At 31.0% G+C, this 18,298-nt stretch overlaps 3 protein-coding genes across 3 annotated transcripts; 2 read left to right on the top strand and 1 right to left on the bottom strand.

Annotated features, from left to right (window-relative positions):
• Nucleotides 1–4,433: 4,433 nt before the first annotated feature.
• Nucleotides 4,434–5,912, bottom strand: LOC126836856 (uncharacterized). The gene is made up of 3 exons (XM_050570515.1): nucleotides 5,723–5,912; nucleotides 5,068–5,194; nucleotides 4,434–4,825 (listed from the first exon to the last, which is right to left on the bottom strand). Exons 1-3 carry the CDS (start codon nucleotides 5,753–5,755, stop codon nucleotides 4,614–4,616), a joined length of 372 nt encoding a protein of 123 aa, XP_050426472.1. The 5' UTR covers nucleotides 5,756–5,912; the 3' UTR covers nucleotides 4,434–4,613.
• A 991-nt stretch (nucleotides 5,913–6,903) lies between these two features.
• LOC126837173 (cytosol aminopeptidase-like) lies at nucleotides 6,904–8,427 on the top strand. The gene has a single exon (XM_050571001.1). It carries the CDS (start codon nucleotides 6,904–6,906, stop codon nucleotides 8,425–8,427), a length of 1,524 nt encoding a protein of 507 aa, XP_050426958.1.
• A 2,947-nt stretch (nucleotides 8,428–11,374) lies between these two features.
• On the top strand, nucleotides 11,375–17,714 carry LOC126836414 (serine/threonine-protein kinase PLK1-like). The gene is made up of 9 exons (XM_050569771.1): nucleotides 11,375–11,869; nucleotides 12,752–12,996; nucleotides 13,168–13,365; nucleotides 13,432–13,527; nucleotides 14,818–15,119; nucleotides 16,425–16,631; nucleotides 16,725–16,878; nucleotides 16,948–17,194; nucleotides 17,262–17,714. The coding sequence occupies exons 1-9, from the start codon at nucleotides 11,771–11,773 to the stop codon at nucleotides 17,448–17,450; spliced, it is 1,737 nt and encodes a 578-aa protein (XP_050425728.1). The 5' UTR covers nucleotides 11,375–11,770; the 3' UTR covers nucleotides 17,451–17,714.
• Nucleotides 17,715–18,298: the final 584 nt, after the last annotated feature.

Below are 18,298 nucleotides of genomic sequence, written 5' to 3'. Positions count from 1 at the left end.
AATGAGATGCTTAAGAACTGAAATATTTAGGATTTTGCCGCTCCGGGTATACAAATATTTACCTTTTTTTAAGGATTAATTTGAGAAGAACCGCGGAACTCGGGATTAAAAATCATAACATAATGTATGAGCATGATAGCTATATGTGTTTATGTAATATATTATAAAATATAATTTATAATAATGCAGCGCCACTTATCGGAGGAACATAAACGTTTTTTCGTTCATTTTTAGTAAATACAATTTAAAAATAAAATGTCTCGTTTTTTTTCTGGTATTAAGTTAGATGCAGAATTAACAAAATCAAAAAATAATTGTTTTTATAAATTACAATTATGATATATTTCATTATATGGATAATTGTTAATCCATGAAAGCTTTAACATATTCATAAAATATTTAATTTTCTTAAATGTATGAAGTCTGAACATTTAAAAACTATTGGTACTTAAAAAGTCTTAAAGTTGAAAAGCCCTGCATCTTTACTTATAAACTTTTAGGAAAACCTCATTGAAATTTTCATAGTTCACAATCTTTAAAATGGTACCTTTACTTTCTAAAAATAGTCAAATATCCAAACAGTTTGCTTGATATTAGTTTGCACTGCTAAAAAAAAAATGCACAAGTTTTTAATAATTATCAATAAGTTAATAATGCTCAGTACGATTTTTAAGTAAACATTTTTAATTATTCATATATTCTTAAATTTTATATCAAGTATATATGCAAATACTGTTACAAAATAGTATTGTCCCACGCACTTTAATAAATTATATTATGTATTTTATAAGGATCTTTAGTCATAATGCCCTTAAACACCGATTAGTCATATTATAGTGATTATTAAGTATTAAAATATATAGTTAAATAAATTTGTCCATTAAAACAAATATTGTTTAAAAAAAATAATACATTTATATTTATGATTTATGAACTATTGAATTGTTTTTTTTTAAGTATTACGGTTATTTGAAAATATTTTTTTTTAAATAATAAAGTAGAACAAAATTTGTTTTAGTAAGCCGAGCGAGGAAAGAACAAGTTTATTAAAACTTGGAACATATTAAGCTGAATGTGAGAATACACTTATTCTTGTTTTGAATAAACATTCCAAGCACTGAGTGTATGCACATAAGTGATTAAACTGTGTTAGATTTGTTTTCAAACGACTAGCAAATAATAAAACCCAATAGTCCATTTGTCCATAATTTAATACCACTACTGTTCCTTAGTACTATAAAATCACAACAAAAATGTTGGTTCTTGCTATTTGATTACAGCTATAACGTATTAATTATTATTATTTCTGTATCATCATAAAATATACCCAATGGTATAGTTAGGCTAATCGTTTTATTAGCTTGTGCCAAGTTCTACGCTTTATTGCTATCTATATGCCACCAGTGTGATAGACCATAATGGTTAACTTATATTAAAATATACCAATAGCTTTTAGTTCCATTTTAAGACCACCGCACCAGCTTCATAATATGTTAGACAATACATAAATAAATAAATATATAATATTACTTAAATGCATGAACTTGATAATTTTCAAGTCTAAAAAATGTGTTTCAAATGAAATTACTAAAATGTCAGAAATAAACTCACAAACTATTTTAGAACCAATATTATACTAGAAGAAAAAATTTTTTTGACTCGTCCTCAGCCTACAGTGGTTATTGAACAAAAATTTCAGCTAACAAATTTTTAGAAACACTTTATAACATGGTTATCTTAATTTCAAGCAAACTTATAAACCTACAGTCTTTGTAGGTGTAGTTAGTAAAAAATGAAGTATTGGTTAATTTGTATCAGATACAACTCTTTAGATATTGGCAGTCAATCGCCTATTCGCCAATAATTATTATTGACATAATGACATCAACTGAAAAAACCCAACTCAATTAAATGTTGAAAACTTTAAGAAAAAAACGTTTAAACAATATTTTACAAGGAATAATATCAATTATAAAACGTATAAGTAAAACTAAAGTAATGTTTTATTTACACATGCATTGTACAAAATTAACTTTATGCTTATAATAATCTATATTATACATGTTTTTATTATTTTGCTAACGACTTTAAAGTTTTTATTCGTTTCTAAGTAGGTAATAGTTTATGGAAATAAGTGATCTATAATTTTTTTCAATTCTTTTTTTGAAAAAATACCTTTTTACGTTAGAACTAATAGTTAAACACATTAAGAATCTAACAATGTTTTGAATACAATATTTTATACACTATTTTAAAATGGTACCTATAGCTATAGCTCATACCTATAGCTCATAAATATTTTTTACAATATTTTTTTTAAGTATACAATATGGAAATAAAACCAGTAAGTTACTCTTGTGAATGCCGATCGTGTCAATTATAAAAATTACCAATGGACGATAAAATCATATTTAATGAACCACTTGTATACTTAATTTAATATAATAACTTAAAAGCTTATCATCAGCCCATTGTGTACAATACATGGTAGACTTTTACTGGATCATATTATGATAAGGTAAAGACATAAAAGACAAATTTTTATATTATTTCTATATCAATTTCTACTTAACAATTCACGAGCAATTGATCTAATAATATTATGTCATGTAATCTTGTAATATCTTACGATAAACGATAATAGTAATATTATCGAGGAGTCGTTGTCTGGCAGAAACGACAGTGATATAAAATTGATTGTAAAAATATAATTATTAAAAGGTAACTATAATAATCCCATTATTTTACAATTTTATTGTAACCGTATAACTACAATCGGATAACGCTCTACAGTGCCCTCTCCCCCCCCCCACCCTCAGAAGTACCATAGAAATCACCCTAAGTTATATGATATATCTACACCTACAAATATATTTGTTTTGACCGGAAATGTCGATGGTCAACACACTTAATGAAATGATTTAAATAGTAAGAGAGAAGAAAAAATATGTGAATAACCGTTTTAAATTAATACAATGTGAAAAAAGCCTATAAAAAACTACTTCAAATATATATCCATGTTGGTTATGTTAAACGTTATAGAGGTATGTTATTGATTCTAGATATACTTCAGTCTAATTTTCAGACCTTAAAACTATCCAAAAAAAAAACGAAATAAAGAAATAGATTTTACTTCTAGAGAAAAAGGGTTTTTAATATTTTTTGGTTTGTCGACGTTTATCGATAGTACTTTATCTAAAGAATATTCCATACAATATGGGAACTACGTAATTCTAATATTGTTATAAGTTTTAAATTATACAACTTTTGGGTATTTTTCTAGGGAAAGGTTGAACTTAATATATTTTTTAAAATTCCGCTAACGTAGTCCTTCAAAAATATTATTAGATTCTAAGAATCTATGTTAGATGTTTTTCCTCTAAAACCAATGTTCTGCGTATGTTTAGGTTAGACAAAACGTTAAAAACGTTATTATTATGGCCGCTGTAATCATCTGATCAATCTGAAGAATTTATTGCCGACAAAGAATCCTCATTGCAGTGAGTATACACTTTAGATTTATCATTTAAGTTAAAACTAAGACTTTGAGAAAAATAATTGCCTATACCAAACCCCTTAATAAATAGGTTTGGGTGGCGTTTATCGAAAACCAATACCTAAACAGAAATACTTCAAACAGGAAACTAACTGATTTTTTCACTCTAAATTGGATTACTTTTTCTAAATCAATGCTTGGCTGATTTTAGCCATAAAAGAGTAGCTACAACCAAAAAGTGAACGAATAGAAAAAAAAACATACAATACCGAATATGTCTAATACATTTTAATAAAATATATGGGATTAACGTCTTTACCTAGTTACTTTTACAAGTTTCTGCTAATTGTACCTTTTTACCATTGGCGCAATTTTAGGGGGCGCTACATGCTAGACATATTCAAACACTTGAAACTTTAATTTAAAGCCTCGTTAAAACAATCGAAAAAGCTTAAATTTAGAGATTTACTTTTTTTTAGCTGGAAATTTATTGTTTATGAGATAACTTATTTTGATATTACTAATTCAAACTTGCAGAGTTTTGTAACTGATATCCAATTCAGACGTCAAATGTCGGAATTAAATTATTTTGTAAGACAGTATACTATTTAGTGTTGATGTGAAGTTAGTTGAACACTACCCAAACAAATATTCCATAATATCTTATGGATAATGTGGTTTTAGCTTGCATGTGTCTCTATTATCCTGTATTAGATAGTTATGCGTTATCTACAATCGTTTATTTCTAAACAACGTATAAGTACTGGAAATTGTGCACTTAATCACAATTATTGTATATTGTCAAAACACGACATCTGTTTCCATTGTGATTTGCGTGCATTACTAAAGTTTAATTGCCATAATAGCCGTGCACGCGACATACCTACGCCATAAAATTTCGTTTAAGAGGCGTTTAAAAAAAAAACAGCGCATCATGTTCAATGTTAAACTTCGTTCAATACGTATAATATGTATAATAATGTATTGTTATAATTATAATGAACATTTAAAGCAAAAATCGTGCAGCCAAATATAAATGTGTAAAGGCGGCTTTTTTCCGACCGCCTTAATAATAGTATAACTTAATTTTTCAACATAAAACGACCACGGTCGTTATCTAGACTAATTTATTCAGAAAATCTGTGGCGCATTCCTTCATTGCCGTCCGACAATCGACTCTAAGGTTATGAACCATTTCTATTTGTGTTTTAATTGTCGTTTTGGAAGAGCAGAAGTTGTCGATATATTCGTCGACTGCCTTTTGGTCGTCTATACTGTCTTTAGACTTTTTCAAGTTCAGCGCAAAGTGCAGCAGTTCGGCGTCCACTTCTTATGTTTCCGAAACAAAACAAAAAATACTTTTATTCATTTCCAACACATATGTAGTATTTAAATTTAAAAAATTGTTTATCTAAGATTAATCAAGATCATTTTTTATTTTCTACTTGATACAATTTTTAAAACTATACTAATAATAGTAGATACCACGTAGGCACCATATAACCGTAATGCATGCGTGTCTATGCCTATTGTTTTTTTTTTTTCATTAAGTTATCATTTAAACGAATTACCATATTGCGGATCGTTCTTTGCATATTGGAGAATATGTTTGTTTGACAAGCATTTGAGCGCCGACGCTTTGGCGGGCAAAAAGGACTGAATGGGGCTTCTTATCGGCTCGACCGACGCCAGACAAACCTGAAATATTAAGAAATTATTTATGACTTTAAACTTGAATGAACCCGTTACTATAAATTAAACATCGATCATAGTTTGTAATGATTTATTATAGCGTAATATTATATTGAATTATGTATTATTATAGTTTATAGTTGTATAAGAAACCGTGCGGTTAGGACAACACAATAGTCTAGAGGGAAGAGTCGGCTTGGACATTATTGAGACAAAGCACAACTATTTTCACACTGAACCTTCTATTGCACGGTCATTAGGAACCTAGCTGGTAAGTTTCTTCGACAAACAAGCATAAATTAGAGTCCAAACGGATTGCACTGAATATGAGATGCATTGTTTTGTACAAATAATTAATAAAGTATTTAAAACCTGAGAATTCAAGTGTCAAAAGAAAAACAAAATCAAAGTGGATCGAAACAGTGCACGCTGATTAAAATATAAGGAATACCCACTCATACCGTTTAACTTATCGATTATCATCGAATGAACAAACAAGACATAGTAATGATATATTCAATAAAATTTACTTACAAACACATACAATGCTATAACGATGACCTTCATGTTTGGAATGTGTTAAGTAAGAGATTGCTGATTGAGACTTAAAAGAACACTGTATTCCAAACAGTTTTTATATTAAATGTTATAAATCCACGCCATTTAATAACAATAATATAATAGTCCGCTTTTGTATTATTACCGTGTTAGATTTAATGGGTTAGACAATAATAGACATATTGCACTGTTATTGTATAGGTAAGTTAAATGCTGTCAAAATGAACAAATTTTCCATACAGCATAAAAAAAACTGTACAAAAGATCAAAAACCCGTCGCGAACAAACATGCCAATTGTGTATACAAATAAATTACGATTATCCGTCAGTCTTTTATATATTTGCAATTGGTCGTATATACAAATAAACGGTTTTTAATTTATTAAATATAATGCGCCATACATATTATGTAGTTATTTTCTATAATAGTTTACAGACAATATTTAAGGTGTCAATTGTCAAACAAAAAAAGCAATACTTGGCCATGTTAAAATATGATGACATAAATACGGTGGTTAAGATCTCCGATAAGAGTTGAATGTACAATGTCTATTGGATAAATAGACAATAGACACCATATTTACCTACCAAAATTAAAAATAGTTCACTCAGTTTCCTTGTTCTATATGAAAAATAAAAATATGTACAGAAAAAATGACAAATTTAAATATTCTGAAACAGTTTTGGTAATGGTTTTGACTTAACATATTTTTTTCAATGCCTGGGTGGTACTCGATAAAAATAAAAATGTATGAAACAATTTTTGAAAAACTGAATTGATCATATCGCTTTTAAAAGAATATTAATTATATACTTTATAGAAAGGGTTTGGAACGGAAATATAGTTGAAATGTTTTGAAATAAATTACTATTATTAGATAACTGTGATTGAATCAGGTGTGCGCGCTAAATGTGCTGGCCACTAAGAACAAGCTATGCCACCAAACTAAACAATAGTTTGATTTAGTTAGTTTGAATCGTAGATTCATTCAAAACTATGCGAGTCTCGTATACACATATATTTTTTCAAAATTTGTAGTACCTATAGTGAAAATATAATTTTTTTTTTAAAATTCGACGTGACAACAAATTAACCTAATAACATGTTTATGCGAAGAGCCATGCTAGGACTTGTGCGGCCTAAGCATTTGAGCAAGATGACGATGGTCAGGAGCACGTCCGCCGACAGTGCCTGTGCTCCGATTAAAAAAGGATTGGTGTTGGGTGTGTACAGAGGCTGTAACCCAGGAGAAGTGCGCATGTCTGACGAGGCACAGAAATTCGACCTATCCGTGTCTGGGCACGCCAAAGACTTTCTGTTAACGTCCAACATTGCTCGGCAGGGCGCAGTGGTGGCGCACAACCTGCACCCTGAGTTCTTCGCCGTGGCGTTCGCCGACATCGGGCCGTTGGACGCCGAATACAACAAGCTGGAGAACCTCGAGGAGTGTCTGGAATGGACGAGGACCGGAGCGGGTATCGGAGCCCGGGCACTGCAGGCGTACGGCGTCGACGAGATTTACGTAGAAAACATGTCCAACGACCTAGCGGCCGCCGAGGGAGCCGTGCTAGGCGCATGGGACTTTGAAGGGTACAAGGTGGCCGAGCAACGCACTAAGAGTCAAGTGATGCCGTACCAAGTCAAGAATCCAGAACTGTGGAAGAACGGTACAATTACGGGCGAGGCACAAAACTTGGCCCGGCACATCTCGCACCTGCCGCCCAACATTGGCACGCCCGATGGCATATCGGATTACGCGCGCGACGTTCTTTGTAAATGCGGTATTAACGTGACCATCCGTGACGTCGAATGGATCGAAGAAAAGAAGCTCAACTCTTTGTTAGCCGTAGCCATGGGATCACGTCGCACTCCGATGATGCTTGAGCTATCGTACTGCGGTGGGTTGCCCGACGAAAAACCCGCAGTGCTCATTGGCGACGGATGTACTTTTGACAGTTGGGGACTTTGCCTACGGAATAATCCTCATGTAGATTGGGGCATGTACTGCAAATCTGGCGCCGCGTCTGTGATTGGCACGATGAAAGCCATAGCGCAGCTCTCACTACCATTGAACGTGAATGCTCTGGTGCCGCTGTACGAAAACAAGCCAGGTGCTATGGCAATGAAGCCAGGGTCGGTCATCAAGACTTACGATGGCAGCACTACCGAGGTGCACCGTACCAACGTGGCGTCTAGGCTGGTGCTCAGCGACATGGTCGGCTACAGTACTACGCTCACACCGAACATGATCATCAACGTTTCGGCGTTGTCCATCGACACGCATAAGTACATCGACGGAGGCGCCATATTCGGGTTTACCATGGACGACGTACTGTACAACGAACTGGAGAGCGCGTCCGCTTCTACCGGTGACAGGGTCATTCGCGGTCCGCTGTGGAATTTTTACAAGGCCAAAACGCTGTGGCCCTCACTGGCCGACACCCGAGCGTCGCCCAATCAGTTTATAGGAGATTCTATGTCCGCTGCCATGTATCTCGAGAGATACAAGCCCAAGGGATCGGCCATGATTACGTTGGACATTGGAGGATCGTCATTTCTCAGAAGCCCCAAACCGGAACACTACCTTAGACCAGAAAGAATGACTGGTAGTCCGGTGCGTACCATCGTTCAATTTTTGAAACAAACCGCCTGCCCCAACGACAAGAGACCATCGTGTTGATGATGAGAACATTTTTAATGCAAAATTATAACGTCTATTTTAATCTGGAATTGGCTGGCTGTACTAGTAAACAAGAGTAATTAACACAAGAATTTAAACACAACTATAAGAACAATAAATTTAAGGGACAAATTGTATGTAACAGCTCCATTTTTTCTGACTTTGAAACTCGTTATTTATAGTTTTGTTGCGATTTAGTTTGGACACGATATAAGTGATACTTAGTAAGGGGTTATACACTTTCTACGTCTTCGGGCGTCTGTATTATATCCCACCAACACCTAGACTCGAGTGTAAAGGAACATAAATCCCTCACTGATATAGGTGCAACTGATATAGGATAACCAAAGGCCATTTTTTAGACAAACCCTTCCCGTATCTTACCCTACATGTGGCAAACTGCGGAAATAAAATACAACACAGCGATGCAGCTCATCTTTACAGCAGTTGACTAGGCTGTTGTTATATGATTGTTTGGAAATATTGTGTGTTTACACTTACCGAAAATATGTGTCCAGCCTAATATAGTTAAATATGCCTCAACTTTGGAAAACAATTTCCAATAACTATGACCTTCTGTTGGCATATTTAACATAAAACTTTCCTTGCCTGTAACCAATCTATGTATGTGGAATATTGTACAGGTTACATTTTCCACAATACGACCTCTTGCATGCTATACTTATGCTGTGACGTTAAATGGTCGGCTGTATTTCTTATATTTTAAAATGTATAGATTGACTCATTCAATTATTTGTACGGCCCTATTATATTTTGTAAAACTAAACTATTTAATTTATTGACAGATTGACGTCACCAGATTTGCATTTAGAACGTTATGATAGAAGTATTTGAATTTTTCAAGAATGTAACGGCGCTTTAAGTAGGCAATTTCACTACACATAAGTGTATCTCAGGTTAGTCGTTAGGTATAGGTTTACAATAACTAATAAAACATACTCAGAAATTCTTGATGATTTTTAATCTATTATTTATTAAAATATTTATTCATAGTTTATTTTCTTTTACAATGGTCCATTATTACTATATAACTTCACATTGGCAAAATAAATATTGGCTTTTTAAATTTTTTTAAAACAGCAAGATAAAAATTGAATTTTTAGGAGTATTATCGTTAAATGTACATTAAAACCTTTACACCAACTAATTGATTAACAATTAGTTATTAAATGTGTACTTAACACATGTGTGCGCTTAACTATAAAAATGTTCAATACATATTATTAACTACAGTATATAGTCATTTTTTTTAGTAGATCATTCTTTAACAAATTACTAATACTTATAAAAAAACATTGTATACTAAGATCTATTGTTTTTAGTTCTAAAAAGTAAAAAAAAAAAGGAATACATTTTTGAAGGATTGTGATTTAAATTTGAATAAACAAATATTTAGATTCCAATAAATAATTTTTAAAAATTTTTAATAACTCGAATTTTAACTATTCAAATAGTTCAGATAATTATTCGTAAAAAATATTCCTATCACTGTAAATACAAAATAATTAAAATCAAACCTAGTTTAAAAATCATAATATAATTTAGAAATATATTTAATATTCAAATAATTAGATGATCTTTTTGGGAAACTCTGTAAACACTATAAGGTTATCATTGGATTTATTTTATTTAATAGAGAAACGATGAAAGCAATTCACGCTGCCCTTGATATTAGTTCGCTAACAGGCAACAGAGCGAATGCATTATTGTATAAAATAATAAAATACTGTTCATTTATTTACCAACACTTCAATTAAGTAGAGAAATTCAATGGCTTATATACAATTATAATTATTGTACGTACGTTTTATTTCAATATGTTTATAATATCATTCACCGTTTACTTTAATATTTATTTTAATATTATAGTAGGTATCTGAGCGCAATTTATTTTTAAATCCTTAGTATATGAATCGCTAAATACAGAAAGGGCACATGTACACTATATTTTACAAAAATCACTTTTTTACATTATTAAATTTAATATTGATAAATACATGGTTTTGTGCAAACGGAGCCAAACAAGTCCTATTTTTCGTCCTAAATTTCAATAAAATAAAATTGTTATGACTCATTATCATAAAATAAACAACTGTTTATCAAATTAATGTTATTTTATATTTTGGTAAGAAATAAGCTACTAATTATTTATAAGAAAATGTTATAGGTATTCTTAGTAATTTGAAGCATAAACGGCACATGTTCAAGACCTAAAAATCATTAAGTACCTAGAGTTTTACAATATTTCTGCTAGTGGTTGTAGAACCATCTATATCATGTCTCATACTAAATTATTTAACAACATACAATTTGCAATCAATTTTTTTCACTCATTCATTTTTTTGTCTCTCCTGAAAAATTTTAAAATTTGGACGTGTGCTCATTCTGTAATTAGCGATTCATATATTTAGGTATGTTGATTTAGAGATGACCATAATGAGTATTGAAAACTACATATGTGATGTTTGTATTAACTATTTACTATCAAAGAACTTTAACTTTGTAAGTTTAGATTGAAAGTAACCAGCCGCCCGATCAGCTGATCCTGTGACCTTTATGACATATTGTCGTCGTGTGGTGGTAAGGGGTTGTCTAATTTTTTCTGCCATGACAGAGCCAAGCCGAGGCGGCCGTGCAACGCGCATGGTTAAGTGACATAGGTGTGTTCAAAGAAAAGCGATTGGTTTGAACACAAACGGGTCACCGATTCGCCGCCGCCCGAGAAGTGAGAACACCAGTCAGCAGCAGTCGGCAGCCATTTCGTGGTCATCATTGGACGCGACTTGCCGGCATACCTTTTTTTTTTATTGCTGTGCAGTGTGCACAAAGTTTACCATTTGTATTTTGTACACAAATACGCCAAACGGTAAAACGTTCACATCGATATTATATAACATAATAATTATGCAATAATTTACTAATGACATTATCACGTTATACTTATACGTCATTTGTAATCTGTATTCCGTCCGTATCCGGCGACTATTGTAGGCGTGCGCGCTGCGCTTGCTGTTGTTGTTGGGTTTAATTTAATTTGATAATTTAACGGTTACATTCACGGCTCACACGTGAAATCTGAGCGTACAGCTTCATTAGCCATTACAATAACAGTATATTATTTTATCATCATAGACGTTTTTTTACTGATATATATATATATGTTTTGTTAATCATCGTTGTTGCCGGAAAATTCTTTGGCCGTTAACCGGACAACGCGGCTTTCGTTGTCTTCGGTCCAGTTGGAGTTGCCACCCAGTATTTGTTGTTCGCGCCCCTTGTGCTACATCGCCATTGTTGCTGTGCTTCGACCGTCCGCTGAAACATGTCGTCCAAACCGAAAGATGAAGAGATCAAAATCCCAGAGATAATTGTAGACAACAAGACCAATAAGAGATATCAGAGGGGCAGTTTTTTGGGAAAGGTATGCGTTTAAGATGCCGACGGCGATTACTCTTGCTGAAGCTTTTAAAATAAAACGTTATCAATTTCCTGTGACATAAATTTATAATATTCGAAGTAAAATTCAATTTTAATTTACAGTCAAATCTATAAAAAAATAATATAGACCTTAACATTTAAAGTAAACTGATTACACTTGACAAAATTTTAGATCAAAATACATTTTGTTGGATTTTTTTAATTGGAATATAACAATAATTTGTGTGATCCTAAGCACAATCGTTAAATAATTTCTCATTATATGGGGTAGTTTTATTAATACATACCTACATAACATTTAAATATTCATTATATTAATACTGTACACAGTACAACACAATTTTGGAATAATAATCAAAATCTTTCCATTTTTTTTCAGTAGGTTTATTGACCATTGTTAACAAACTCTTCTCCCTCCTTTTTGATTTGTGTTTTTATTAATGTACAATTTTTATCTTTTTTTAAACAAAACCAATTAAAAAATTCTGGTTTTTTGTTTTGGTTGGTTTACAACTTTTGAGACAATTTAAAAAAGAAATTGACATGATAGAACCAGTAGAAATAATAATAATTTTATTCACTGAGTATATCAAATTTTACAAATACATCCATACAAATTTAATTATAGATAAAGTAATACAATATAAAGTGTAGAAGAGAGAAAAATAAAAATAAGTATATACATGTATGTTTTACTTCAATCTGAAACCAGACTCCATTCAGAACATATAATATAGATTTACCTCCAGATTGTTAAAGTTTTCATTCGATTGATTATATTACACTACAATATTTGTAGTACTTCAAATAATTGTGTGCTCCAGTAAAAACAAAATTGTTTTTTGATAGTGTTTCTATTTTTTAGGGAGGTTTTGCGAAATGCTATGAAATTGTGGACATGCGTACAAAAGAAATATTTGCTGGAAAAATTGTTTCAAAAAAATACCTAGTAAAACACAATCAAAAAGATAAAATGACACAAGAAATTCATATTCACCAAAGGTTAAAACACAAAAATATTGTGTCATTTCACAGTTTTTTTGAAGACTCTGATTTCGTTTATATAGTTTTGGAGCTTTGCCGAAAGAGATCTATGATGGAGTTACACAAGTATGTAATTTTTTTATAAAATTTTTTTTTAAATTTCTATAGATTACTGATGGCATAAACAAGGGTTTGAACCTAATTTTTAACATACTCTATTCTATTATTTTTTTTTTAAATAATACTATTATTTATTATTAATAGGAAATAAATGTTTTTTCTTTTATTATTTTTTAGAAGACGAAAAACTTTAACTGAACCAGAGACTAGGTACTATGTGTGTCAGATACTTGAAGGCACTCTTTTCTTACACAATTTAGGCATTATTCATCGAGACTTAAAACTAGGCAATCTGTTTTTGAATGATGAGATGGAAGTAAAAGTTGGAGATTTTGGTTTAGCCGCTAGAATCGAATATGACGGGCAACGTAAAAAGTATCAACATTTGTAATGGCATTGTGAATATTGAAATTGAATAATAATTCTGTTGTGTAACTCTAGGACGTTATGTGGAACACCAAACTATATTGCGCCAGAAATATTAAGCAAAACAGGGCACAGCTTTGAAGTCGACGTATGGTCCATTGGTTGTATTATGTAAGTATTAATAAATAATAATAGCTTATAATATAGTTAAGACGAATTAAAAAAAAAAAATATATATATATATATACTTTGCTACCACTCTGAATCGTTTTTATTTGTCTAAAAGAAGAAATGTTGAAATTTCAGCCTTTTAGCACATTTTTAAATGGTTATAGAGCCATAATTTCCACGTTGATTAACACATAAAAAAATTATTTCTCATTAAAATTGTCCTAATTTCAAAACACTTTCAAAAATTTCAAGACACTTTGACCTTAAAAATGCTCTACTAGACATTTGATCTTGTTCATTTTTATTGATAGAAAAATTGTAATTAAATTAGAAACAATGGTTAAAAGATACATATTAATACATTTTTAGTCATTGTTTATAGTCGATTGTAAAAAAACTTACTAACTTTAAGTCATTGTAACTAATTAAGAAGCTGTCGTAATGGTAATTTTTTGTGGTAAACGCATTTTTACGCAGACTGCGTAGAACTCACGTAGTTTTGGTTTTAGTGTTAAATACAAAATTAAAAGAGGACAATATTTCAAAGGGCTCCTCAATGGTTTTTTTAAAAAAAAAACTGTTTTTTTGATAAGTTAGTCATTAAAATATGTTGAAACAGTTATTATATCTAAACGCTGTATTGAGTGTTATATTTGGAATAATGGAAAAAACGTATTGAGGTGCCCTCCAGAGAAACCAAAATTAAGCTAGTTGTACTCATTGTCAGTCTGCGTAAATGTTTAGATGAAAAAACATTTTTAAATCGCTTTCAAGGTTGCTGTGATAATCCTAAAAATAAATAACATCAAAAAGAGTCCTAATTACTGAAATAATAATAACACATCTCAGTTTAACCTTAAAAAAAAGATTTTGCCTATACATAACTCCTTAATATTAGGAGGTATGACGTCCACTTAAAAAATGAAGAAAAAACAACAAAAGTCTAAAAGTAATATAAAGGTACAATTTCAACTCTTTATCTTCTTTAAATTAAAATTTTTTTTATAACTTGAAGTCGTGATAATTTTAATGAGAAATATATTTTTAAGTGTTAATTCAATGAAAAATATGGTTCTGTAGGAACCATTTAGTGTTGTCCTAAAATGCTAAAATTTTAAATAATTAATTTTTTCCATGAGTATAAATGTTTCAGGAAGTAGCAAAAATACTTTTTTTTTCTGGGACAGTAATATAGTTAATATAACTATATAACTAATGTAAATATAGTAATGTAGTATTAAATTAATAAACAATGGTGGTTTATTCAACTGAGGGTTTGTTATGTTTAAGGTATACACTTTTGGTAGGGAAACCACCATTTGAAACAAGTTCGCTTAAAGAAACATATGCGAGAATAACGCGGTGTGATTACAATGTACCCTCTCATGTAAACAAAAGTGCCAGTATTCTAATCAGCAAAATGCTACAATCGGATCCAAAAAAACGTCCATCAGTGTCCGATATAATGAAAGCTGATTTTTTCACCACTGGTTATATGCCAAAAAGGTTGCCACCGTCCTGCTTAACTATGGCGCCACGTTTCGATTCAATCAACTACAGAGAGTCGATATCTAATCGCAGGCCACTTAACGGTAAGTTATTATTACCATGTTGTTTTTATGATTTATGTTTTATTAGTTAAATCTTGATCTAATACGATTTTACTTCTAATTTTAGAAATATTCTTTACTGAACAATTTTTTTCCTAATTTTTAATGAACAAACATTTTGTGCGGATCGCAACTGATTTTGAAGTTATATATTTTAAGTTTGCAGCAAGCCAAGAGCGTAAATCTAGTTGAAAAAAAAAATTACTAAATTACCAAATTAGTTCTCTAAGGCTGTTATTAGTAAAATCCTTGAAGTATTTAATAGGTGTGAAAAAAATAAGGTCATGGAGTGGGGGACTTTTTAGCAGTAATCTCTTTAGTGAATTTGGTGGGGAGATAGCATTACAATAACCTGATATATTTAAGCCATGTTTTTTTCTAGGCGAAGAAATAAATAAAAAAATTATACAGGGTGGGCCAGAGAAACGGTAAAATTTGAAAGTTTTATTGGCAGCCCTGAGGAGCTTGTAGAAAGGCAATAGTGTTAATGTTATGTTCACAGGTAACTGACATTTAGTAATCATGGGTCGGTTCATGAGTCTTTATTAACAGGCTGTCAACAAAATTGGGGTTGCAATTAATTTTTTCCATAATTTTCTGCTTTTTTTCGTCGCGGGCTCTTTTCAAACAACGTCCGAACTGCTTCAATGTTCTGAGGGGTTCATTGAGTAAGTTGAGCTCTTTGTGGTTTCTTTTTGAGAGCTGAAGTTATCTCCTCAAAATTCTAAACCCAAGTCTTGATGGCGTTGCATGATTGTTATGGTTGTGCTCTATCATGCAACGCCATCAAGACTTGGGCTTAGAATTTTGAGAACACAACCATGACGTCCCAATTTGTTATGACATCAAAATTCCCTGCGAGTGGCAGTCAGACTATCACCTTTCTTCAAGCTCCTCGGGGCTGCCGCTAAAACTTCCAAATTTTCCCGTTTCTCTGGCCCACCTTGTATTTTACTTTATCATTTATTATATGATTATTATGACAAAATTATTTGTTGTAATTATTTAAATTGTTATTATGTGTTATTTTAAATGAATCTTATTAAATTTCTATCACTTTTCTAAGTATTATTTATAGTTGGGTTAAAAGATGGTTCAACATTGATTTCATTTTTTTAATAAAGAATTAATATTAAATAAAGTTATAAATAATGAATAAAATTTGTAATTTGTTTAAGATAAAACAAATTATGTAAGCTGTCGGATTTATTAGATTTCTACAACAATACTTTAAAAGTACATTTTTAATATCTTATTTGTTAATTTGTTTGGTACCAAAACTTTTAGAACTTAACAGTCCAAAAGCTGTTGTCACGAAAGCTGCATCTAAACCTCAAGACTCTTCCAAAGTTCCTCCATTTAACCTACCAAACAGAGTGATTGATGGAAACGGTGTGTCCGTAAGTGAGTGTAAAGAACATATGTTGTCGTTAGAAAGAGAATTGGAAAAATTACTGAAGACTAATCTTGCTAAGAAAGGAATGATAAATATGGGTTAATATTTTATTTTTAATAATTTAAATAATATTGCGCATCCGAAATACTGAGAGTATTATTTTTTTCTCTTATTAAATACACATATTTTAGAGGAGGGCACGGATCCAGCTGCACAACCTCTTGTATGGGTGAGTAAATGGGTTGATTACTCAGATAAATATGGATTTGGTTATGAGCTGTCTGATGATTGCGTGGGCGTCATGTTCAATGATTTCACTCGTATTGTGCTCCTAGCAAATTTTAAGTAATACCAAAATCATGATTGTAAATAAATAACTAGTTATTCAAATTTTTTTACTTGATACTATTTCAGAGATGTTCACTACATAGAGAGAAACGGTTCTGAACAATACTACACCATTGATCACACGCCTCAGACTTTGGAAAAAAAAATTAAATTACTCATGTACTTCAGGCGATATATGAACGATCACTTGATCAAGGCTGGGGCAGATATATTGGCAAAAGACGCTGATCAGTTAAGCCGTACTCCATACATGTATCAATGGTTTAGATCGACTACATCGGTTATCATGCAGCTTACGAATGGTACATTACAGGTAAAGTCAAAAATTGTGTTAAAAATAACTTTTTATTTTTTGGTTACAATTTTATTTTATTTTTTAGATCAATTTCACAGATCACAGTAAAGTCATACTGTGTCCTATGATGAATGCTGTTACATTCATCGAAAACAATATATTTCGCACGTATCGTTTTATTACGATTGCAGAAAACGGTTGCAGTCTAGAATTAGCCAAATGTTTGGAGTACGCTTACAAAAAAATTGTTTCTATTATTAGGGAAAGCAAGTAATCTTATTTTTCATTGTTCATTTTGTTGTTGTATAAGAAGTTGGACTGATTATTATTTATATTTACAAGACAATATTAGAGAATAATACCCGAGTATTGGGGTGCTACAATGTTAAGCTGTAATAATAGTGTTCTAATGTAATAATTCTTCTGATGTTGTTCATTTTGAATGAGTAAATAATTCATATAATTTAAAAAAAAAATCAAATTCATATAAATATAATTCTTTTTTTTTATCAATTTATGTTAAAAAAAGGTATCAATTTCCTAGTCCTAGAAAAGAAATGTTTACTGTAATTATTAAACTTGTATTACTTTATAATATTCTGTAGTTGATTTGTTATTTAATTTTTAAAATATGAAAATGACTCAAGTATATATTCAGATGGGTGTTTTTCAACGTCCCGAGTGTTCAGGTTGTATATATAAAAAATAAAGTAAAGAATAGAGAAATTAAGTCAATGGACAAATCAAAAAAACCGGTGGACCTTAATTTTCAAACTTTGCAATACACCAGTTTTTAGTAAGTGCTGTCGAGTTTGGCAATTTTTCACTGAATTTTTATTTAAAACTAAAATTAACTTAAGTCAGCAGTTTGTGGTGTTGGTAACAAATCATGATATACTATTAGCCACTATTATGTGAATTTTATTGTGATTAGGGTTGATTATTATTAAATATATTATTTAATTAATTAAAAAAAAAAGTTTATTAGTATAGTTATTCTTGTTTTATTGTCATATTTTTCTTGAATATTGGTCTTTCTCATAAACTATCCTATTTTGTCTGTAGTTATAGAATCTTAGTATTGTGGTGACACTTAAATATATTGGTATTTTATCACAATTA

This window comes from Adelges cooleyi, unplaced genomic scaffold (assembly GCF_023614345.1).
Source record: "Adelges cooleyi isolate 19-005CV unplaced genomic scaffold, UGA_ACOO_1.1 ACOO_flye_CR_arks_rails_tigmint_CR_PRNA_247, whole genome shotgun sequence".
Taxonomy (NCBI): domain Eukaryota; kingdom Metazoa; phylum Arthropoda; class Insecta; order Hemiptera; family Adelgidae; genus Adelges; species Adelges cooleyi.
This window is presented reverse-complemented; position numbering and strand designations above follow the sequence as displayed.